The following is a 24,038-nucleotide window of genomic DNA, read 5'->3' on the forward strand; positions in this document are numbered from 1 at the left end:
TCACCCCTCGTCACTTGACGATCTGTCAGACGATCATTCGAGGGCTCAATCCGTCGATCACAATGTCAAAGGGCAACGAGTTTCCACCGACTCAGCTCTCGTCCTCGACGATCTCTATACAGGGAAAGGACTTTGTCGACGAGCATGGGAGAGTGTTACATTTAAGAGGGGCGAATGTCGGCGGGGCAAGTAAAGTGTGAGCATAGCTTGCTCCCCGAGACAACAGATCTCATCTCATCGACTGGACCCTATGGCTCTATCTATGTCCTACTTGATCCTTCACTGAAGGGGGGGAAATCAAGTCGGGGGTGCAGCTCAACCTCATTATCGAGTCAGAGTCATGGTCATGCTCGACACCCATGCTGACGCATTACGACCTGCTTACCCGTAGCCCTTCCCACCCTGCGCCCAAGATACACGATCACAAGGAATCGAGCTACGTCGGTCGACCATTCCCACTTGAAGAGGCAGATGAACATTGGCGGAGACTCAAATCATGGGGTCTGACCTTCAGTCAGTGCACCATCTCAGCTCTTATGTCCAGAACTAGCTTACGCTGAGTCTAATCGTGCTCAGTCCGAGTAAATGTTACCTGGGAAGCTATAGAACATGGCGGTCCGTAAGTCCTTCCTCCTACGACAAGAAATGGCAAATGTACTGTACTAATCCAGCCCACTCATAGCGGCGTGTACGACGAAGAATACCTCGCATACCTGCGCTCTTTATTAGAAAGCATGAAGTCTCATGGTCTAGTAGCTTATGTCGTATGTCTCATCAATAGTCGTGCTCTTCTACATTGCGACTAGATAGCTGATTGCGAACCGACAGGCAATTCACCAGGATGTCTGGTCAAGATATTCAGGAGGTGTGAGTCTCCTCCCGGTCCCGTTTCGAGCAGGGGAGCAACATGCGACAAGTACTGACTTGCGATTGGTGGAGTAGTCTGGAGCTCCGGGATGGACGCTGGAAGTGGCAGGATTTGACTTGTCAAACGACGGAGAGGCTCTGGCCTTGTCTGGTGCTGCTTTCCTGGATGGGATCAGAGGTGGTCGCTTGGATGGGGAGAGGGGATTGTGGCCTACGGGTGAGTTGTAGCGTCTAGAGTCAATCGGGAATGTCGTTCACCAATACCGCTGATTATACAACGCAGGTTATCAGAAGCTCGCAGCTGCGAGTATGAAGTGAGCTGACCAGTAACATCTTGTGGCCCTCGCGGTTGACTAACGGACCGCCCAACTCTCATTTAGCACTCTCTTTTGGGGTGGAGAGACTTTCGCTCCTTCCTTGACCGTACCGACTACAATCAATGGGAAGAAGAAGTCCGTGAACATCCAATCGTTTTTGCAAGACGCCTTCCTAGGAGCATTCGAAAAGCTCGTAGAAGCTGTCGGCAATCTGCAGACTGTCATGGGTTTTGAGGTGATACCCAGCCGGTCCTCTACTCCCGCGGAAGATACTGATGTTGCTCTTCGTTCAGCTCATGAATGAACCTCATCCGGGTTTCATCGGGCTATCGTCCATACACGAATGGGTATGTTTGGCAAGATACGCTGTCAGCCCGTCACCTGACGTGAATCACTCAACTCTAGAATTATAATACCGATCTGCATTTAGGCTCTTTCCCTTCGCCACTTCAGTCGTTCTCGATGGGAGCAGGTCACTCAACTCCAAAGGTTCCAGTCTACACCCGTTCTTTCCCTTTCCCCACCCGGGTATCAGGCTACACCACGGGTAATCCCTCCTCGGCCTCTGCTTGGTCATCTGGCTCCTGTATTTGGGAGAGAGAGGGCGTTTGGAGATGGAGTGATGTGAAGGGTCAGGCGGTCGCTTTGCAGGAGGACTATTTCACGAAGAGTAAGAAGAAAGGCGAGAAAGTCGATTTCTACAAAGACCACTACTTCCCTTTCGTGAGGAAGTGGGAGGAAGTCATTGAGCGCGCTTCAAAGGGGAAGGCTACGGGTGGACTGAAAGCGAGGATGGTGGAAGCTGTTCCAAACGAGTTCTGCCCGGAATGGGAAGAATCATCGAGGCCTAGCAGTATGGTCTATGCGCCACATTGGTAAGTTGGGGAACTACTTTGGGCGATGTGCTTAATCCAATTGACGAAACCTCTTCTTGTCTAGGTATGATCTCAACGCATTGTTCAAGAAACAGTTTGGTTTTATGACTGTCAATGTGCAGGGCTTGTCGAGAGTGAGTCAAGCGATGTCAATCGAAAGCACGACGTAACTGATCATTTACATGTATTGTAGGGCATGTTCGTCCTGCGAGCATTGTATTTCGGTAAAGAAGCCGCCAAAGCAAATTACGCAAAGCAAATCAAGACTCTCGTCCTTGAAGCTCGACTCAAACTTGGGCCGGTACCCGTTGTATTTGGTGAATGTGGGGTTCCGATGGACCTCAAGTGAGTGACTCGAGCTAGTCAAAGGTGAAGGGCTTCGCTTACAACTAGGCCATTGCAGCAAAGAATATGCCCTGAAGACTGGGGACTGGCACTGGCAAGAAAGGGCAGTGGATGCGTTGATTTCAGCGATGGAGGGCGCTTTGGTGGGATTCAAGTGAGTGGGTGGTATCGAAGGATACAATCGGCACTGATGGTGATTAGTTTGTGGACTTATAACCCTTCGAACAAGGATGATGTTGGTGATAACGTAAGCTGCTCCGATGCCTGGCGAGGAGAGTCGGCAGCTGATGATCTTCCGATGCAGTGGAACGCCGAAAACTTCTCATGGTACTCTGACCACAACCGCTCAACTGCATCAAAGAAAAACGAGGATTCCCAAGACCTCGACGCTGGAGGTCGGTTGCTAAACGTCATTGTGGTACGTAAAACCTTTTGATTTGGCTGTTGCGAGAGGCATGGCTGAGTAGCCTCTAGCGGCCGTACGCTGTTGCCACGGCCGGAACACTTGTGTCCATGAGCTACGACCACGAAGCTGGTCACTTCACCCATCGCTGGCGATCACCATTACGTCCTGACACGACGACGCCTGAAACGAAAGAGGTCACTGAGATCTTCCTCCCTCGCCGAGTGTACCAAGAAGGCCAGATTGAGTTCTCAGCATCTGTCGGAGGAAGATTACAATTCGATTGGCCCAACGAGCGTCTTTGGGTTTGGTTTGAAGATTCGCCCCAGACTATCTACGAGACCAAGACTCCAGACAAAGTGAGAAGAGTGGATGTCTGGGTTCCTGCGAGATCGAGAAGGAGCGAAGGTGAATGGAAGACGTGGCATTATGTCCTTGCGGCTTTGATCTTGATCTTTACACTTTGGGCTACCTATGCTGCTCAGAAGATGGAGTGGGCCAAGGACAGGAGAGCGATGGAGTTGATGAAGCGATGGGAAGCAGAGGCGAGTGCGAGATGAAGTCCAAGCTAGAGCGACTAGAGATGGGAGGAAGACGGTAAGACAGAATGTTTCACATTTACAATATTCGAATGCATATGTCATACCGAGCCCGACTACTATAAATGTGATTTTATGCCTTGTTCTGCGCGATGAGATGTAAACAGCTTTCGATGACTCCAACGGCCTGATCACATTCTTCCTCACTGACCACTAAAGCGGGAACGAGTCTGACCGCATCTTTGCCCGCTGTGAGGAGCAGGACTCCTCTCTCTCTTGCCAATCGCACCAGTTCAGCAGGTTTCGACTCATCTTTGAATGCCAAACCTCGAATCAGACCTCTACCCCTGACCTCATCTTTCAACACACTAGGGAACAGCGCAGGTAAGCGGGTGATCAATCTGTCCAGATGAGCCGAAACGCTTCGAAGGGAGTGTATGAATTCGGGGTCGGAAAGTCGGGAGATGACATGGACTCCGATGGCCGTGGCGAGGGGTTGGCCGCCAAATGTCGTGCCGTGCATTCCGGGGGAGATGGTAGCTGCGACGGAAGATCGGACGAGGATGGCACCGATGGGGAATCCGTTGGAAAGCGGTTTGGCCATGGTGACGATGTCGGGTCTAAGGGTGAGAAGTATGGTCAGCGCAAGAAGAGGCGAGGCGCAGGGAGGTTGAGGATCGGTCAGAGGGTTTGAGGGGATGAATCAATTGATTGGATTAGGGCAGCGGAAGGACGACTTACTGCGCGACGGCGGGGAAGTCGGAGTGGGCCCACATAGTACCAGACCTGAAGAGACCGCACTGTGAAGAGAGTGGACAACGTCAACACAGTCCAGGACATCATTGGACCGTTCAAACGGCTGAAGCATCACAACACTCACCTGAATCTCATCGTAAATCAAAACGGCTCCAACCTCCCTACACCGCTTAGCGACCAGTTCGAACCATCCCTTCTTCCCTTCGCCGACACCACCTTCACCCTGGATCGGTTCCACAATGACTCCACACGTCTTCTCATCTATCAACTCGTTGATCTTGCCCTCGTCCATCTCGTTGTATTCTCCCACTCTCACACCCGGGATGAGAGGCGCGAACGGAGCTTGATATTTCGGGTTGGGAGTGACTGAAAGTGCTCCCATGGATCTTCCATGGAAGGCATTCGTGAAACAGACTATCCCAGTCTTGTCCTCTGAGATAGTCTTCCCATATGCTCTGGCAAACTTCAGAGCTCCTTCGTTCGCCTCTGTGCCGGAATTCGAGAAGAACACCTTGCCACCTTCTCCTGCCCCTTCTTTACCTGATCCTAATCCTAATCCACCATGTTGACGAGTATTCTCAACGAGGGATTTCGCCAATTCACCAGCCCATTCGTTCCAGTAGATATTGCTTGCGTGACTCAGTTTCGCGCTTTGCTCAGAGATGACTTTGTTGACTCCGTCGTCGGAATGGCCGAGGGCCGTGACAGCGATACCAGCTGTGAAATCGAGGTATTGGCGACCGGACGAGTCGGTCAAGGTGAGACCTTTGCCGTGGGTGAAGAGAAGAGGTGGTCGGACATAGGTGTTGAGAAGGTATTCGGAGTGGTCGGCGATCAGAGATTGCGTGGCAGGCGGGACGACAGAGTCTGGGTGTGTGGGCTCCAGGTACGAGAGGTTGGGCTAAAGTGCAGGCGGTATGTCAGTCTCAGCGGTGTCGATGCACTCTTCTGTTGATCGTGCATGGGTTGTTTCGGACGCAACGACTCACCTTGATTTCAATGGTAGCATAACACCGTACAGACGGACGTGCTGGAGCGAAACCTCTGACTCGAGCCAAGCGGAGTAGACGAGGAGCAGACATGGTGATGTGTGTGCAGGGAGGTGGATGGGGGGCTGGACGCGAGAGATGTCTGATTCGAGTCCTGCACGAACACAAGGTGCCAGAGGACGAGGGACGTGGAGCGGAGGCTTTACTATGGAAGAGACAAAACCATTCGAAAAGCAGAGATGAGATCAGAGATTATCATCGTGGGCTTCCATCTCTAGCTTGAGCTCGACTTGCTTCGCTTCGACTCGTTATCTTTTCCAACGGAACCAAAATTTCACTCATCCGACGATCAGCATGCCGTATACGCGCCGCATATCCCTATGAAGAACCAGCGCTGACGATGGTACAAACCTGTGCATGTGATGGTGATGTATGGTGTTATGCTGCTATGCTAAGCCCTATCCAGGTAATCCAAGGCTCTCGTCTTACTTGTCAGCCGTTCTCTCCTATCCTCTGGAACGACCAACGCCTCTAGAGCTTGTGCCACTCCTTCATCCTGACCAGTCGACAGATCATATCAGCGGAATTCTCCCAGACGTCAATGTGGTACAGAACTTACATGAGCACCTGTTCTCCAACTGTATGGTACCCATTCATCTTCTTCCTCCTTGCTTGCCATCCACCACATCTTATGCCTGAAATCTTTGATCGATCCGCTCCCATCGTTCTCCTCTTCGTCCAACAATTTCCTCGCAGTTCGCAGATCTTTCATGGGTGCTGCGGCAGGCGCTTTGCCGTTCTTCTTGGGACCAGGTCCATCTTCGTCATCTGACTCAGCACCGTTCGCGCCGTTCCGACGTGCTGATCGTTCTCGCGACTTGGCATCGGCATCATCTAGGTAGTTGAGCGAGGTTCGGAATTGTAGTAGTCGGGATATAGGATGGAGATGAAGGGCGCCTATGAGCGAAAACAGTATGTTAGCTAGCATTCAGCAATCAACCAAGTCCGTAGCCAACTGCACGATCTTGCCGGGGGGAATGGTCGAGAGAAAGTGTAAGTCACCTTCACGGATGACACCCGAATAGTAACCCGTGGCATTAGGCACCACTTCACTTCTCAATCTCATCTTATCACCCCATTTCTCATCCTTCTTCTTCTTCTCCTTGCCTCTCTTATCCTTATCTTTCCCAACCCTACCACCAAATCCATATCCGCCTATAACATCCCCGTTCTCCCCATTGGCATCTCCTACATCCATCACGAAACCAAGGTCTTTCGCTCGATCCTCGCGCCAATAGCTCGTTCCCGCATCAACGGGGACTTCGACCTCCACTCTCCCGACTTTCTCTTTCACTCGCGAGCTGATAATTTTCCCTCTATCTTGCGCCCATTTGGGCACCGAAATTGAACGATGTTGCAAGGGATACTGGTAAATGTCCAAATTCGGATGAAGGGCAGGAGATAGATAGATTGGTAATTTAGCGATCACCTCATCGTCACTATCATCATCATCGTCAACGGCACCGTTGCCTCCCTCAGCGGAAAGTGGGAATCGTCGAGCTTTCAGATTTGGTAACGGTGGAGAAGGCTGTCGAGGGATATACGTCGTTGAGGGACCTGGAACATCGGCACCGGATAGGTCGGTAGCGGGCAATTGTGGTCCGTCAGACTCTCGGGCATCGGGATAGGAAGCAATCGTGTCGACCACCGTCTCGATCGGGGGCTCGAAAGCAGGATCAGCGTGAGGGGCTGACATGGTGTTTGAGTGATCAAAAGGTGAGTTTAGTAGAGACGATAATGTTGAAGGAAGAGGTCGACAGCTCTGTATTGTTCACGCAGATCTAGAAATCTTGAAACGCGAGTTGATCTTGTTTTAGGCACGCGAGAGTGGAATGACCACATAATTAGGCATGCCAGAATCCGTTCACCCAGAGGATGCAGGTAATCGCCACCAGATTGAATAGATGATGTGCAGTAGCAATGTCAATTCGAACACATGTATCCCTACTTTGATCAACTGTTGTGTATATATCATCACTGTCACTTGTGTCCCACATCGCATCTTAGGACAGTAGACCCACCATGCCTGTCCCACCTTCAGCCACTAGCAGACCATCCGACCATTCTTCACCCAGCCTACCGCCACCCTCAATCACCGATCCCAACGCCTCCTCATCTTCATCTTCATCCTCCTCTTCTTCGTCTTCAGAATCTACCCCGCCACTTGACGACAAGCCCAGTCCTGCTTCCGGTACATCACCTTCTGAGAAGCTATTCTCACAGCTTTACAACCATCCGTCCTCCTCACCGTCTCTCTTCCCAACCCTCGGACCATCGACAGTATCCATCCTAGCATCGAAATATGATCCGTCATTATCATATTTCCAATCACAAGCGATCGAACAGTCCGCTTCGACAGCACCGTCACCTCCACCCAGGATGCCGGAGAAGTGTCTCTCGTTCTGTACGCAATCGGACGAAGCGAGACCTCTATGTAGGATGTTATGTTTGCGAAAGAGACACCCGTTACCTACTCGAGAAGAGCAGTTACGTAGATTGAGACCACCATCTTCGAACCATAATCGGTCGACCGGGACTGAACCTTCAATATCCAGTTCCAGCTCTGGGTCTGCTTCGACCTCGACGACGACGACGACGACGATTGGAAGTATTTTACCGGATTGGTTAAGATCGCCTTTCGAAACGCTCAAACGGAAAACCGATCCATATTCCATAATTTATGTGAGGGGAACACCTGATGGCGTAGTAGGGAGATATATGGAAGAGCTCGAATGGAATGATGGAGAGTACGATTTCGGCTCGATCTCAAGAGGCGTCGTCGGTGGAGCTAGTGGTAAGAAGAGGAATAGAGACGAGGTCAAGGGCATGGAATGGATGGAATGGGGTGATCATGGGTGAGTCACTTCGCGTGTTGCCAGGTATCACTGTGCAGATGAGCATAGTCTATACAGTCTGTGGTTCACATCTCCAACTATCGTCTTGATCTTGCTTCACGAAAGATACACATGTATGGTGAACACGACGCTTATACCGCTCTCCATCGCGCAGAGCCCTCCTCCACTTACCTCTTTCCACTATATTCCACCCTATCGTCTCTATCCCCTCGACCCTCCAACAAGTCCTCTCGCCATCCACGAACTTCCTCCGAACATACTCGTCCTCTTTCACGGACGGATCACAAACACGCGTCCTGTCAAAGTTCCAAGAGGAGATCGAACGTGGCGGTGCCAGTGAGATGATCTCGAAATTGAGGGTGTATTGGATGAAGAGGGTGGAGGAGACAAGGGAGAGGGGAGAGGAGATGATGAAGCAGAGACAGGAGAGGGTGAAAGAGGTCGGGAAGGAGGTGGAAGGGAAGGGGGAGTGATCTCAATCCAACTGAACCAATCAAGGAGACCGGGGATCGTCGTATCTCGTATATCTCTCATCCACGTTGTGCGAGGGATCATACATGTTTTGCCCAGTGTCGCTTTTCATTGCATGGAACTCATATGCCTCTCTTTCCGCCAGCGCTTCGCATGGCCTTGGTGACCGGTGACGTAAGAGGTTTTACTCTTGGAGCCTTCTCCCCCTCACTCGAGTAGGGGGTCCTTGTTGACCAACTGTCTCACACATATGTGCGCGTCTCTTATTCACATCGCGGTCAGGGTATCGCCACAATCCGCTCTGGTCTACATGTCTTCCGTGACAGACAACAAGTGCATATCATCATCCCTAGCGTTAATGCAGACCAAGGTCATACCAAACATATATCACTTATCAGAGTCCTGTCCGAGAAAAGTACCAAAAGGCACAATGAATGAATGAATGGATGAAAATACGACGTGTTTTCGAGATCTAACCGCTCTGTGTAGGAGGCTGATACGGTTGAGGATGGAACTCATGGACTGTATGGAACGTGCGGGGTGAGTGTGTGGGAAACTTCGTGCAGGGTGATAGTGGATTGAGTGGATTGTATTCTGTGAGGCAGCGAAGGTTGTAGAGCAAATCATCAAATGAAGGAATAAATATGAGGAGAATCGGAATTCGTTCTGGGTATATTGTGCGAAAACGTGGGAAAGGTGTAAGTAACAATTGAGGTGCCTGCGAAAGTATGCTTGTTCTTGTTGCGTATAAACATTGATTGATGAAACGGTCGATCGGCCCCAGCTTATTGGTGCGACACCTGAATGTTGCTCAAGGCTATGCATGAGCAAACCCTTGTCAGCATGTGACATTATGCACTATGGCGACACAACTCCTCACTCACCCTGCGTCAAGCTGTCCACACCTTGATCACCTCCCGCACCGCCATAGCCTCCACGACCAGTGACGTTGGCTCTGATCGGATGAGGCCCGGCATGAGGGAAATAAGGCCCGGTCGCAGTGTTTGGACTCGAGTTGGCCGCTGTAGGACTTGGTGGCATGGGTCCAAACGAGCCTTGGTTACTGGACAATGATCGCGAAAAGTTCATATGGGAGATATCGAGGGATTGATGTCGAGCTGATACAACTCGAGGTTGGCTGTGTGGATGAGGATGAGGTGGTACCCCGTGACCTGTGGACGCTTGTCGGACCCGATCTTGGATGATGGGGTCGGAGTCTCGCTTCGTGTGATCACTCTCGGTCCGGGTTGGCTGCTGGTAGATATAAGACTGATAAGCTGTCACCGTCATGCTCCAGTACCGGATCAGCTACTCACCGTCGATCCAGGCCAGAGATCAGCACCTCGTCTAGGCTCGGTATAGCCCAGTGGTCCGGCAAAGCCAAGGGATCCCTCCTCTGCCGAGCGGAACGACGCCCCAGGACCGTTGAAAAGCGCTCGAACATCTGTCGACACGGTCACAGGTCGCTGGCGACGTTCTACTAGCGATTCGCCTTCGCCCTCTACGATATATTCGGGTTAGTGCTGGCTCAAAAGGTGTACCGTCAAGAACCCACCAGTGTTGTTTGCTCCAGTGGCCAAGAGCTTGCTGTTGAAGTGAGAGAAAGCGTCGGCGAAGGAGTCAACTCTCTTAGTAGCGTTGGAAGGGTAGACCTGGATCTGTTTACGGAGTCAGCTTTCCGAGATCTGGCGGATCCACTTGCGGGTCAGGTACTCGATGACTCACGTTATGCTGTCCCAACCATTCTTCCAAGGCATCCCTTGAAGTCCCCAAGAAGTCGATATTGCTTCGCTGACATCTGAACTTGAAAATAGCCTCTTCCCCTTGTCCGAATTTGGCCGAAGGGACGATAGCGATCTGATGATCTCGCTTCACGCGCTCAGTGAAAAGGATGAAGTCAGGCGAGGTGATCAGTCGCGTCAGTTCCAGGTTTGGCGGAACATGCAAATCTGCTTCGAACGGTACGTGGTCCTGAAGATGGGGTCAGCAATAGGTTCAAGCATAATCATCATTAGAGGTGACATCCAGAGAGTCCAATTGTTCACTCACCAATAGCATAGCGGCAGCGATGTGCACCTGCGACTCCGGACCGAAGATGGTAACGATATCACTCGCTGTCTCTTTGTATGGGAATCTAACGATGGAATTCGTCTTCTGCTCGATGTCGTGGATAAAAATGCTCTTTTCGCCGAGGAGCGTTCGGTGATACCGCCTAGGAATGGAGACGCTTTCGACGGTGTAGTCCTTGTCCTGTATAACGAGATACATATATCAGCTTGCTTCCGGCTAGCTGTCGGATCGGAGCCAAGGAAGCTTACCTTCGGATTGACCAACTCCATCACTGACTGCTTCAAACTGTCCAGATTGATCGCATTCTTCGCCGGTGTCCTCGCCACCACGTTGTCTTCGTTGTCCAGATACCCACCGAGTGCTGCGAATTCCTCCGCATTGGAGAACTTGACATACACTCCGTAAAGCTTCATGATGCGTTGAATGTTTTTCCCTCCGACTCCAATGATTCTTTTGTGGTAGCTCTCTGGGACGTGGAAAGACACCTCGGCAGGCAGTTCTTCTTGTAACATGGAGAGACCTTGCAGAGCACCGAGATCCGAACCAGAAACGTCCATCAGGAAGTTGTAATCGTTGAACGTTTCAAACTTGATTTTAACACCAGCCATCTTCATGATCTTGTTGATTTTACCGTTCTTCTTCCCGCTGATAAATTCGCGGTGCTCATTGGCAAGCTCAATCTGGAATCGAATTTCGTGGTGGAAGTTCTAAGTCGGTATCACTTGAGTCAGAGACGCACTCTATACCAGCTCTGTTTGACTTCGACTTACGTGTATGGCTTCCAGCTCCAGGACCATCATCACAGCCGCCCGTACTTCCTGCTCTAAACCGTGCATCTCAAAGCAATTTGACTTGAACACTACCTCAGCTCCAGTTGCATGAGCGATCCTTTTGAGGACTGGCTGCATCTGGGCAGGGTTGAGGCTCGCCTGGGGCATCAGAACATCGAAAGAGATTGGCAATAACCAGAAGGACGCGACATAGTATTGACAGGCCTATACAACGACATACATTAGTATCACTTCCTGCTCCGCCCAGATTTTCATTGTGACGTACCAAAGCCATGACGCTCCTGATGGTCCGCTCGATATTTACTCGGTGATCACCGAACACAGTGATCAAGCTCGCCTGACTGCCCACCGAGGGCACTTGGATGTAAGTCCCGTTATCGTGCATAATGCTTTTGACTTCTTCCAGCCGCTCAGTCAACAACCAGTCGAGCTTCCTAGGGAGGATCGCCGTATCTCGAGAAATGACGAGCTTGCTCTGTTTCATCTCAAGATCAGATCCATCCACTGGACACCTTTATAAAGCAGTATTGCACTCACCTTTTGAACAGCAACGTTGAGCAACATGTCTCTAGCTCGTTGGACACCGAAGAACTCCCCTGTTATCCAAATCTGGTTGGATTTGCCCAATATTCCCTGTTCACCGCCATGCACACTCAAGCCAGGATGCGGACCAGCTCCGAACTGACCCATGCTTGCGGCAGCCATTCCCATACCACCCATTTGACCACCCATGCCCATTCCCCCGCTAGGTCCCATAGGACCACCTCCCATACCCACATGCATATGGTTCTGCGCATGACCATGTGCGCCATTCAGACCATATGGCATGTTATTCGGGCCTTGCCCTGGCCCTGGTCCATGACCATGATTGGGACCTCCAGGACCCATGCCCATTCCAAGGCCCGGTCCATGATTATGACCGTGACCGTGACTGTGTACATGCCCGGGACCGTGGTTTGGACCCGAGCCCAAGTTCATCCCTTGTAAGCCAGGATGCATGGTGGGGGGCATTGGCGAGCCGATACGACTGTTCGGTATGCTTTGGTAACCGGTGTGCATCGAAGACATTCCCGTGTGGTTGACCGACATGGGCGGCGGAGGACCGTGCATTGGGTATTGCATGCCTGGACCATTATAAGGCATCCCTCGAGTTGTGGAAGGGTCGATACTGAGCGGCTGAGGCTGGTACGGGTAGTGGACGTGTTGGTGAGGGTTGTATACAGGAGGACCAGTGCTCCGTTGATGAGGTTGGAAGTTGCCGTTCATTCCTCCCATGCCCATTCCATTGCCTCCAATGTGCATGCCTCCTCCGCCGCCGCCCATACCGTTCATACCCATACCATGAGCCGGCATCCCACCTGTCATCTGCATACCCATATTCCCCGTGCTCTGGATGCTCACACCGGTCATGTTCATACTGCGGTATCCTTGACCTTGCTGTTGACCAGGTTGAGGCGGGTTGAGGACGCCAACAAGCGGTGTTGGGTAATAGATGTTTGTCGCAGTCTCTTCCTGGATCGATTGGATAACACCTCGCTTCCTAGCGCCGATGATCGCGTGCAGCTTGTAGTCTATATCGCAAACCTCAGAATGAAGTCCGCTCTACGAAAGACGTAGCAAGGCATCAGTTACAGCTTGAGACCTGTATGAATGTATCGAGCTAACTGACCAGTTCATCAAACATAACCAATAACCGGACCTTGGCAACTTCTACACTCTCTACCGAGCCAGTAATGACTAATTCGCACATCCTTTCCGTTTCCAGCCCATAGGTGACGGGGGCATTAGGAGGAGGAACGGTGGCAGCGGACGAATCGATGGTGGAAGCACCTTTTGATTCTGCTTCAATTGTGTTCGAGCCATTCACACTTTCCGGACCCGCGCTTCCTTCGCGTTGCGAGCTTGTGGCAGCAACCGTGTCTTGCTGTATCTGACCAGGGCTTGCGGACGCAGTGATAGTCGATTGTCCATCTGCAGTAGCCAATACTGTTCCACCGATTCCTGCGCCTGGAATCTCGATGTTGAGGGCTGCGATATGGGCTCTACTTTCCGCCGCGATCTCGTCCAATCTCCTCTTCACATCGGGTTTCAACGGACTGACAGTTGCCAGGGGTGATTCCAGTATCTCGGTCCTGGCGACTTTCAAAGTTGTCCGATTATCTTTCGGTACTTCTCTCAAAATCGCTCCTCTCGCTGCCATGACACTCTGATATCCTCCCGACAAGTGGAAATTCCATGTCGTAGTCGATGGTATCGGTCCATCAGGATTTGTCGTACTTGCCCCGCCTTCAGATCCTCCAGAAGTAGGTGGAGGGGTACTAGCTCCCAGGTCTATGCCTACTGATTCTTTGGTCACGGTGACAAGACAACCTTCTCGAGTCGTAATGTCAAGACACAACTTCTGAACGGCTTGCCAATCTTTCTCCACTTGCGCAGGAGTGGTAAGTGTGGTCGAGGACGGTTTTCCAGGAGGCGTGGTGGCAGAAGTGACATTCGGCAGGGGGATAGTGGGGATCACGCCAGATCCGGGAAGGGCAAGCGAAGATGGTAATGGAGATGATGAAGAACGCAAGGAACGAGGCGAAGGTCCGGGGAAAGTGAAGGAAGTGGTATAGAGATCCATTTCGTCGAATGGATTCGCTGTGGTCAAGTGCTTGGTGCAGAGAGGGTGGGGGGGGGGGGGTTTGGAAAGTGTAGTGGAGGCAGGAGAGGAGGGAAAGTGCAAGGTATATTCTAAGCGATACGATGCGATACAGTGAAAGTTGGTATCAAGGACAAGATATGCAGTCAACCACGATCTGCAGGAGTATCATAAGTCAGCGACGTATACTGACCACTTTCACCCAGAAGATAGAGACGAGATGAGGAAGTAGGTAGGAATCGTCGCCAAGCCAGAGCTCTGTACGTTAACGATTGACTGATACAGGATCGAGGAGATGGACATGTCTCATGCAATGAGTGAGTGGGGCAAACGCAAGTCATCCTTTGGGAGAATGAGACGAGACATGGCTAGATGAGACGGTACACCGAATCCAGCCAGCATTTTGTGAGAACGCCTCGGTCCGGCTCTGCCATATACCGCTACGTTTTCGTCCCCGCGAACGAAAGCATGAACCAGCGCTCACGAGGTCCCCAACAACAGAAGGGAAGAAGACATGCGACTCACCTTGGTATACCCGTAGCTCCTCAAGGTTTAGCCAAACCAGATCCGATCCTCACCGACGATGAACAAAGTGGTACTATGCGAGATGCGATTTTGTGGGAAAAGGACGAGAAAGTTGCACCGAGAGGGGTATGAACAATGCAGTGCGATGCCAATGCAGCACAACGACACGTCTACGTTCGCTGCGAGATTGGTATTGGTATTGGTGTTGGTATGAAAGCTATTGAGATGCTGTGGTCGTGAGACGGTACAAAAGGTGGACTGCGATGATGAATGTGGGATGGCATGGCATGGGATGGGCACTAAACTGCTGCTAATCAGGATACAAGGCGCGTTCGGATGCGATTGAATGATTTGCCCCGATCAATTACATCCAAGCTGAGCTAGAACGCTGGTTTGGGATCCGAATGTGGCGTGGCACTTGTTCGTTCGGTGATAACTCAACGCACGCTCATTCCTCCACAATCCATTAGATACATATGCAACAAATCATGATGAGCTTCCATCCTATTGAACAAAGGGCCAAGAACACAGTGGGCTTTCGATGCGATGAGGTGAGCGTGGTGTCTGATCACCGAAAGATTATGACACAAGTCTAATATTACCCTTCCATCTTCTCTGCCCTGCCCCTCCCCCCAATCCATGTCTTCAGACCCCATGTGATCAAACAAGACCATTCAGTCATGTTCATGCCACAGACAGGTCCCTTCTACTTGTCGTCGTTGTGCCCCGCTTCATCCCCATTCCTCTGACCACCTTTCCTGCCATTCCATTCACGTGCTGGGATGTGTTGACATCCCTTTCCCTTAGCGCTACCGATGGTCTTCTCCCAGCACCATTCCCATCCAAAGCAGACTCGAACTGTGGTCGATGATCAACCACAAAATCATCCTCGCCTTCTTCTTCGTCTTCATCGGCGTCTTCTGCAGCTTGAGCGACCCATCGACGAGTGGTTAGCGGATTGAGAAGGAACCGTTGTTGATAGTGCTCATGTTCGGGACAGACTGTACGAGCATGCTTTATGTGAGCAAGGATCCAATCGATAGAGCAAATGGACACCTACGAGTATCACGGGACGCAGGAACACCTTGGCCAAACTGCAGATCCCTCATGTCCGGATGCAAATAAGCCCGGTCTGAGCATCTGCATCAGCTGCAAACTGATACAATGACACATTCTGGTGAGACTCACGCCTCGTTCCCTCCACCTCATGAAGCTCTCCGCATTTGCCCTCCATCGGCGCCAACGGCTCATCCTGCCCAGCTTCGTCCTCAGGATCCAAATCAGAGGAAAGGAAAGGATGTTTCAGAGCTTGAGCTGCTGTCAGTCGTTTCGTAGCGTCAAGCCGTATCAGTCTTGCACAGAGATCGATGGCCTGGTCTATTGATTCGATATGCTCTTTGGCATCAGCGCGTGTAGGATTGGAAATGTGAGGGGTGTAGACATGCGGGTTGAGCTTTACGATTAAAGCTGCAAGGGTGGGTGGATTGGAGTCAAGGGTTGGAACGTTCGATATGATGGTACGATCTGTCATAACATGTCGTCAGTATATGCTGGAGCCATGAGATCGGCCTTTGGACGTACTGTGGAGTAAAGCGCATCGTTCCATCGCATTCCGTCCAAATATAGCCGCAATCTCCATCAACGCCTCAATATCGTCGTTAGAGTTGAACACGGGGAATTTGTGCGTAAGGATGGACAGTAGCATGACTCCCGCAGACCAGACATCGATCGCTGGATTCTAGTCAGCTGAGTCTGGGGGATGGCTGCCCTCGGCGTAGTTGACTCACCGACTGTCTGATCTGGGCATTTCAACAAGACCTCGGGAGCCCTGAACCCTCTTGTTCCAGCTCGATTAGTCTTGATAGGCGGCCGCTTATCCTCCTGCGGGAAGCCGACACGTCCTTCACCCTGTTTCGATCGTTTCCTAGCATCGTAGACTGCTTGCTCAACGACAGAAGTCTCGTTCGTCTTGATCTTCGAGCCTTGTAGCGATGCCAGTGTAGCGGGAGCGTGTTGGCAGGTCGGTCGTCTGGGAGGAGCGTAACGCTACAGGGGGATTCACTCTGGTAAGGCCCTGTTGCAACACTGTGTGCTGGAAGAAGTACGCACCTCGGCGAGACCAAAATCGACTAGTACACCATCTTCAGTCTCATAGTCGTACAGAAAATTCGCGGGCTTGACATCTCGGTGCATTATTCCCCGCTTGTGGATGTCTTTCAGAGCTCGAAACAGGCTGCGCAGGTATGATCGCATGTGCGGAGGATCCATATGTCGGTAAAAATGCTATCGGAAGGAAAGTTAGCGATAAAAAAACAGTTGTCATCCGCAAGTCGGCTCACACGGAAATCATCGCTTCGATGGAAAGGTAACACAATAATGACCTGATCTTCTTCTCTGAACGCCGTGATAAGCTGTGAGACGTTCCGGCATCCTCTGTATAACATCGATCAGTGACGAACACCGTACAGATTCATAAACGGCCCTTCGCTGACCTCAAGTTCTCCAAGATAGCCAATTCATTTTCTATTCTTGCTGGACTGCTCGTGACCAAGATCTTCTTCAAAGCGACTCTGACCTCTTTGGTGCTCTCTTGATGGCCATCGTCTGGTTGACCTGACCAATATTCGTTCGAGAAGCTCTGATTTAGACAGTCATGCGCAAGATAGACAGATGAGAACGTGCCTGCAGAGGTTACGTCAGCTCGAGCGGTTCTCCAAAGGTGAGCTGACCTTCTCCCAGCCTGTCCACAATTCTATAAGGTCTGTATCCATTGACACCTTCACTCAACAGTGACAAACTCTCCGTGAAAGCCTTTATATCCCGTTTGATTGCCGTGCGCTCTAGAACTGGTCGATGGTCCATTTCGTACTCGTCCGAATCTCCCGAATGGTAACTGCTCGGAGAAGGCAGATCGTCTCCTTCCTCATCGCCATCAGAATATGTCTCCTCGTTTAGTTCGACAAAAGAATGAGCATGATTATTGGTTCCGCGAGGACGGTGTTCGATGATCTGCGTCATACGGTCATTACTGGCTGTCGGGGCCGCTGCAGAGGCAGAAGCAGGACCAGAGTGTCGTGATGATGTAGACAACTGAGACTGATGCGATCGCGTGTCGACAGGTGGAGGCATGGCTGTCCGGAGATCGATGGTGGCGGGTGGTCGATGATCGACAAGCGTCTCCTCAAGATCTAGCTCTTCCGGCGATAGGACCTCTTCTTGGGGTTGATAGTTCTGTTCGTCATGGATGAGAAAGATATCTTGTCCACCTTCCCGCTCCTGCCCTTGGCTTCCATCGTCTACTTCAAAGAAGAAGTCACCCGGATCTTCATTGTCTGCCTCACCGCCTCTCCCGTCATCACCAACTAGTGTTGTCAGTGTATCCTCGAGGACATTCCCGGTATCACGATCCATCCTGCCTCCTTGTGATAATATTCCCGCTTGCTCGGAAAACAAGACACTCCCTTCACCTTCCGCGCCCTCGCTCGTTTCCAAGATCTCTGTATCTCTCTGCGCGTAGGAGCTCGGTCCTGCCACCGTCGTGGCGTACGGTGCGGCGGCGGAAGCATTCTCAGTCCCACCGACGCGATAGCTCGAAATCTCTTCCATGTCTTCTTGCTCATCACAGATCGGTGTAGCTTCTCTCACGCGTTTTGTCGGTCTTTTAGGGGAAGCAGGTGGTGAAGAGTTTGGACTCTCATTTTGAGCATGTGTTCTTTTGTTGATGCTACGTGATGATGCCGCTGCCGTTGGTCGTGCGGTGGAGGTGGAAAGCGTTTGTCTTCTGGGCACGGTGAGGTGTGATCGCGTCGATGTTGATGTGGATTGTTCAGTCTGCCATGTTGTCGCTGTATTCTTCGAGGAAGGAGAGAAGGAGGATGAGGACATGACTAGGGAGAGGGAGGGTTGTCGCCAAGAATCTTACAGAGGGTGATTTCTGGAATCTTGAGAACAGACAAGCTGGAATCCGAAGTTGAGCGAGTTGTTTCAGGTGGATTTGGTGACTTGCTCTCTCTCTCTCTCACCAAAGAAAGACATTTGATAATATCATTATTGTTGGACACAGCCAGGGAAAAACACAGGCGCGTTGGAATGACAAGAATAATAATAATAATCAATCATCCAATCGTCACAAGCAGTAACGATAAAAGGGGAGGCGTGAATAATTGATCCTGTTGAAATGTTACAGTGTGCCCCTCGGTTCGGAACATGTCACGGCAGTTTACGTTTCAACCGGATCAAACAGGTTGCCGGAACGATCACACCACACCCAACAGAACCATCATCATCCACCATCATCCATCATGGTGGGACAGGTGGTACTGGAAGGAAACTGATGGCTCCTTTGATACAAGAGGGGGAATCAAGGATCGTTCATTCATATCGTCGTAAGAGAATACAAGTACAGACACAAGCCGACGTGCAACATCGTCATCATCATCATCGACCTGCCCCGTAGACAAAACCTCTCACGATGGGTGGCGACACTCAATCACAACAACACCACTGGCAGGGCGTTCTATCTTCGGCTCTAGACGCGGTGGGTCACACACCGCTCATCCGTCTAGACAGAATAGCCAAAGAAGAAGGTCTCAAGTGTAACATGTGTGAGCTGCCCTTCTGTCCACAAGCAGAAGGATTATGCAGGACTGAAATGACTCAGTGGGAAAGTGCGAATTCTTCTCAGCTGGTGGCTCTGTCAAAGACCGGATAGCAAAGGTGAGATATCAAAACATGGAGTCTCAGAGACCACTCAACGTTCCTTTACATGGACTGACGTGGCATCATCGCTGGTATAGCGCATGGTAGAACATGCCGAGAAGAAAGGTCTTCTGATACCGGGACAAAGCATAGTCATTGAGCCTACCAGTGAGCTCTCCGGCCTGTCGGGGATTCAAGATGAAAAGGGCGCTGAATGCGGCTCTGTCCCCTTCGTCAAGGTGGTAATACAGGTGCGTTGCGAGAAACGTTTAACCACGCTCTTGCTTAGTCGATGCATGTATGATAGGCATAGGACTGGCCTTGGCTTGTGCTTTGAAAGGCTACCAGTAAGTGTCGACAACCAACCCTGGCCGGCTATGCTATAGTATGTGTCTCCGCAGATGCATCATCACCCTTCCGGCAAAGATGAGCTTGGAGAAAGAAGTCATGCTACGGGCATTAGGTGCTGAAATTGTGAGAACACCGTGAGTCTAGCTCAACCTTTACTCAATAGCTTGCGCTGATCATTCTTTTCAGGACAGAGGCGGCGTGCGCTAGGATTAGCTTCTTCTATCGCAAAAACGCGGCTGACTGCCTATGATGCCTATAGCTGGGATAGTGCCGAGAGTCATATAGGTCAGCGGCTGCCCATGACTGAGAGAAGAGGAGATTTGAAAAAAGCTAACGAGTGTTCTTGTCAAAAGGTATCGCTCGAAAACTACAGAAGTTTATACCGGACGCTGTAATCTTAGATCAGTACTCGAACCCTAACAATCCCCTTGCCCATTACTATGGCACCTACGAGGAGATCATTGTGAGTTGATCCAAATATTCGACAGACTTGGGTTGCTTTCATCGCATGCTGCTTACCGTCCTTGTGACCGGCGACATGCAGTACTCCCTCAAGACGTCCGATCTACCGAAGAAAGATATAAGTTTGTTGGTAGCCGGTGCCGGTACAGGCGGCACCATCACTGGTATCGCTCGAGCCATTCGTGATAACGAGAAACCTCTCGTCAATGGAGATGCAGAATCACATAGGCGGACGACGGTCTTGGCTGTAGATCCGGAGGGATCTATCTTGGGTGGAGGAGAGCCTGGCAACTACCAAGTGGAAGGGATAGGATATGTGCGTGTCGTCTTCTCACTGAAGTAGGAGCTTGTCTGGACCTACGAAATAGCCTTCTGGAGAATATCGTCCGCATGCTGATTGTGCTATATTAGGATTTCTTCCCTGAGGTACTCGATCCCAATCCGCCTGTTGTTGATGAGTGGATCAAGACTGTTGATGAGGAGTCATTCGCTATGACCAAGCGATTGATGTAAGTATACGGTTCGCGTCACCCGTCCCACGGGGCTATTTAACCTCCGAACCCATGGCAACGATCCGATACTGAGGGTTATCTCCGCTGACCTGTCGTCGTACACTGAACAGACGCAAAGAAGCCCTTTTTGTCGGAGGATCATCCGGATCAGCTCTCGCCGGCGCTATTCGGTACCTTCACACCTCAGCCGGATTGTCAATTGCAAATGACCCAACAGCCAACGTAGTCGTGATTCTTCCTGATGGTGTGAGGAATTATATGAGTAAGCCGTGGTTTCTGGAGACTGCGAAAAGTACGACTGAGAACGGGGAAGCGGAGGACTTGAGAGATGTCATAAAGGTTGTGTTGGGGAGAGATCTGGGGGATGTTGGTGGGGTCGTACAACAGGCTGAAGGAGAAGGGAAGACCTTGCAAGACGGCGAGGGAGTGGTGTGAACGGACGCTGAGTGGCTGTTGCGTGATCATTGAGGATTGGGTGCCAGACTCCTTGTAATAGATGTACAGAAGACCTTGGATTGATGTAACATTACAACTGTGTCTGTATGAATAAATGCGTTGGTGTGAATTGCTTTGTTCTATGACACAAATGCTGATTGCGGAATAGATATCGTTATCGACCATGCACTATGCTACAGACTTGTGTTGATCGTGATTATCCTCACCATCGTTCCCTTCAACGTCCTCCCCATCGTCCTTCTCATCCTCATCCTCATCCTCATCATCGTCCATCTCCAAAGCGGCAAAGAAGCCTCCCGCCTTGCTCACGACTTTCTCTTCCTCATCGTCCTCTTCCTCTTCTGTCTCTTCGTCATCCTTGTTGTCGTTCTCACTCTCCTCAACGACATCGTCCAGATCAATCTCCCAACCATCACTCTCGCTCCCAATCTCCTCCTCCTCCTCCTCTTCTTCTTCTTCTTTCAAATGGCTATCCTCCTCTTCGCGATCCCTCTGTGTCGCTCCCACACCATCCTCTAATCTCGCATCTTCGCCTTCTGCGTTCAGCCATATTCCCATCCCTTCTTTGCCTTTCATGCCGGGGGGGTTGAAACCCCATCGAACTTTTCCGTCTGCCAGAACTCGCATCACTACAGATATTCATTTAGTAGCACTCTGGATGTTTGCGATCGTGGGAGATGGCGGCCTGAAACTCACTGGCATCGGCAGCTCGATTGATATCGGGTCTACCTCCTTTGGCGGTCACTGTTCGGTTGCCATGTCAGTCTCGCACCACATGAAACCACATCACATCTCCGTCTGACTTGTTGGGAAATGCGCTCACGATATCCCCTATCAAGAGCGCGACCTTCCAAGATCCCTCCAGCAGTCCATCTCTCCTTCTTCTCCTTTTCCTGCCTAGCTTTCTCCTCCGCCAAAGCTGGATCTCGATATGTCCTCTTCCCCGCATACTCGTCTTTGGCATAATCCTCTTCCGTCCTCGGTACTCGGAAGATAATCTCGAGGGGCAGATGAAGGGCAGCAAAGTGGATACAGGCGGGCAAAGAAGGGATCTGGGAGATAGGAATGACTGAGCATGAGGTCAGCTTGGTCCTCCCAAGAGGTATCTGACAGCTGCACTCACTACCTGCTAGGGCTTGGATCTCTAAGCCTACCAAAGATGGACAGACTAGTCCTGGACAGTCAACGATCTTGACTTCCTTCTTTCCCCCCCAAAACATGGTTTGGAAATGTTTGGTCTGACGTGAGATACGGTCAGCTAACTCAGCACCTCCACAGCTTGGTTAGCTAACCTTTCCGGGGGTCCTGCTCGCCCTAACCTTCTGTTCTCCCAGCAGAGCATTGAGAAGTGACGACTTGCCCACGTTCGGTTGACCGATCAAGCCCACGGTCAAAGGCTCTCTCTCAGGGTCTCGGAAGTGAGGCTCTTCGTCGTTACCCGGTGTTGACGTTACAGTCTCGATGACTTGGACGTTGGCATGTGTGACAAATCTGGACGACCCAGCATGAACAGAATCGTCTTTGTCGACCAGATCAGCCCAATCGACTTTGCTTCGAACTGTGGGTTTCCACACCTCCAGTCTTTCTGGCTTCTCTCGCGTCCAGGCGGACGGTTGAAGTAACCGCTCGTGGGCTGTCTTCAGGGCTGAGATCAGCTCGTCAAGAGACTGTCGAGGTATGTCGGGCTTATGTCGTCCCTTGCCTAGAATAAGAACAAATCAGCAATCTTCTTGGTTTGGCTGAGAGCCCGACCCAAAAGAAAAGACCAACGTACCATCACTCAACATGTCCACGTCGTATGACCTGACGCTGACCACCTGCACTCCCTCCTCACCCCACCATTCCTTCGCCCATGCTTTCCAACCCTCGACAGCCGCTGGATCGACCAGGTCTGACTTTGTGAGGACTAGAACGATCTCCTTTCGAGGTTTGAGCGATTGAAGATATGACCGCAGGGATGGTGGACAATGTAAAGGGGGACATCGCGAGTCGAGAAGCAGTAAGAGGATATCGGACGATTCTGTGACTCTCCATCTGAGGGAGAACATGATCAGTAGAAGAAGAAGATGGCATGGCATGTAGACACTCACAATTGCCTCCACACTTCCAAGTTGGTCTCGAACCATGTTGGACCTCTGGGCCATATGACGTCTTCCTCCACCTCGGCGTCCACAATGTGATCTGGCTCATCGTCCACACGATGTTTCTCGGGCACCTCCTCATCTACTCCATCAACCCAGCCTTCCATGATATCTTCTACTCCTCTCAACCATCTTTTGAATGCCCCTTCCTCATTCTTCTCCACCTCCTTCTTCGTTTGACCATGTCTGAATCTTGGTCTACTCGGACAAGTCAACTTGTCCTCTGTATCTCTCCCGCTCAACAACCCCATAGGAAAGATGGCCGAGTCGCCATCCAGCGGTCTGGGTAACGTCTCTGAAAAAGCCAGATCTCTCGTCCTGGTCAAAAAGTCCGACGAAAGAGCCGTGAATCGAGATTGAAGTTTCCGGTTCGTGATCACCATAGAAGATGGATCTCCAGACTTGGCAGGAGCAGGTGTCCATCGTTTTTTTGCTTGGGAAGAACGTTGGAATTGATCGTAGTCGGCTTGAGAGATTTCACCTTTGTGAAGTAAGGCTTTCGTCTTCATTTGCAGTTTCTTCTGTTTGTGCGAATTGGGTTTGCGTCGTGGCATCGTGTTTGAGGATTTTTGAGTCTGAGTGTGTTTGAGTGTGCGTATGTCTCTGTGCAGGTCTCTCCTGTACCGATGTGAAGATGTGGTTGTCAACAGCAAGAGTGGATGCAGAGCAGTTTTATATAGTTGCAGCGGAATATGACGCACTAACTGACAGTTGATAATCTCGTTTCGGATCCGAAACTTACAAGGATGACCGGAACCAAATACGATCTTTCCAGCCGGTGATATCGGAACCGAGATAACCACCTGCACCTGCACAGAGGCATCTTGCAGCTGTATTCTTATACCTTTTCCTATCCTCTTGACACTTCGCTCGCTGCTTCTGGTCAAGCTTCGTCTTGTCGAGTCGAAGGCATT

General features: G+C 51.0%; 8 protein-coding genes across 8 annotated transcripts; 3 read left to right on the top strand and 5 right to left on the bottom strand.

The window, feature by feature from the left end:
* Positions 1-62: 62 nt before the first annotated feature.
* On the top strand, positions 63-3,367 carry IAR55_004419 (uncharacterized protein; the record flags this gene model as incomplete). Its single annotated transcript, XM_066947518.1, has 16 exons — positions 63-196; positions 392-513; positions 577-619; positions 683-764; positions 829-867; positions 943-1,084; positions 1,151-1,181; positions 1,248-1,419; positions 1,478-1,531; positions 1,590-2,059; positions 2,124-2,193; positions 2,253-2,404; positions 2,463-2,558; positions 2,606-2,651; positions 2,709-2,822; positions 2,879-3,367. The coding sequence occupies 16 exons, from the start codon at positions 63-65 to the stop codon at positions 3,365-3,367; spliced, it is 2,256 nt and encodes a 751-aa protein (XP_066801932.1).
* Positions 3,368-3,479: 112 nt separating this feature from the next.
* On the bottom strand, positions 3,480-5,184 carry IAR55_004420 (uncharacterized protein; the record flags this gene model as incomplete). Its single annotated transcript, XM_066947519.1, has 4 exons — positions 3,480-3,966; positions 4,088-4,146; positions 4,227-5,003; positions 5,092-5,184. 4 exons carry the CDS (start codon positions 5,182-5,184, stop codon positions 3,480-3,482), a joined length of 1,416 nt encoding a protein of 471 aa, XP_066801933.1.
* Positions 5,185-5,542: 358 nt separating this feature from the next.
* On the bottom strand, positions 5,543-6,847 carry IAR55_004421 (uncharacterized protein; the record flags this gene model as incomplete). Its single annotated transcript, XM_066947520.1, has 3 exons — positions 5,543-5,647; positions 5,711-6,048; positions 6,154-6,847. 3 exons carry the CDS (start codon positions 6,845-6,847, stop codon positions 5,543-5,545), a joined length of 1,137 nt encoding a protein of 378 aa, XP_066801934.1.
* A 326-nt stretch (positions 6,848-7,173) lies between these two features.
* Positions 7,174-8,479, top strand: IAR55_004422 (uncharacterized protein; the record flags this gene model as incomplete). Its single annotated transcript, XM_066947521.1, has 2 exons — positions 7,174-8,006; positions 8,161-8,479. The coding sequence occupies 2 exons, from the start codon at positions 7,174-7,176 to the stop codon at positions 8,477-8,479; spliced, it is 1,152 nt and encodes a 383-aa protein (XP_066801935.1).
* A 783-nt stretch (positions 8,480-9,262) lies between these two features.
* Positions 9,263-13,961, bottom strand: IAR55_004423 (uncharacterized protein; the record flags this gene model as incomplete). The annotated part of the gene is made up of 11 exons (XM_066947522.1): positions 9,263-9,294; positions 9,362-9,731; positions 9,794-9,978; positions 10,033-10,135; positions 10,203-10,448; positions 10,527-10,727; positions 10,796-11,254; positions 11,318-11,542; positions 11,604-11,813; positions 11,876-12,940; positions 13,008-13,961. The coding sequence occupies 11 exons, from the start codon at positions 13,959-13,961 to the stop codon at positions 9,263-9,265; spliced, it is 4,050 nt and encodes a 1,349-aa protein (XP_066801936.1).
* Positions 13,962-15,188: 1,227 nt separating this feature from the next.
* On the bottom strand, positions 15,189-18,389 carry IAR55_004424 (uncharacterized protein; the record flags this gene model as incomplete). Its single annotated transcript, XM_066947523.1, has 9 exons — positions 15,189-15,505; positions 15,565-15,636; positions 15,693-16,028; positions 16,086-16,235; positions 16,292-16,550; positions 16,614-16,787; positions 16,844-16,937; positions 16,997-17,186; positions 17,234-18,389. 9 exons carry the CDS (start codon positions 18,387-18,389, stop codon positions 15,189-15,191), a joined length of 2,748 nt encoding a protein of 915 aa, XP_066801937.1.
* A 586-nt stretch (positions 18,390-18,975) lies between these two features.
* IAR55_004425 (cystathionine beta-synthase) lies at positions 18,976-20,962 on the top strand (the record flags this gene model as incomplete). The annotated part of the gene is made up of 10 exons (XM_066947524.1): positions 18,976-19,108; positions 19,165-19,220; positions 19,301-19,370; positions 19,492-19,549; positions 19,604-19,687; positions 19,813-19,838; positions 19,907-20,016; positions 20,098-20,331; positions 20,427-20,524; positions 20,638-20,962. 10 exons carry the CDS (start codon positions 18,976-18,978, stop codon positions 20,960-20,962), a joined length of 1,194 nt encoding a protein of 397 aa, XP_066801938.1.
* A 189-nt stretch (positions 20,963-21,151) lies between these two features.
* On the bottom strand, positions 21,152-23,678 carry IAR55_004426 (uncharacterized protein; the record flags this gene model as incomplete). Its single annotated transcript, XM_066947525.1, has 7 exons — positions 21,152-21,612; positions 21,680-21,727; positions 21,807-22,052; positions 22,107-22,221; positions 22,276-22,685; positions 22,758-23,017; positions 23,074-23,678. The coding sequence occupies 7 exons, from the start codon at positions 23,676-23,678 to the stop codon at positions 21,152-21,154; spliced, it is 2,145 nt and encodes a 714-aa protein (XP_066801939.1).
* Between the last annotated feature and the right edge of the window lie 360 nt (positions 23,679-24,038).

This window comes from Kwoniella newhampshirensis, chromosome 8 (assembly GCF_039105145.1).
Source record: "Kwoniella newhampshirensis strain CBS 13917 chromosome 8, whole genome shotgun sequence".
Lineage (NCBI taxonomy): Eukaryota > Fungi > Basidiomycota > Tremellomycetes > Tremellales > Cryptococcaceae > Kwoniella > Kwoniella newhampshirensis.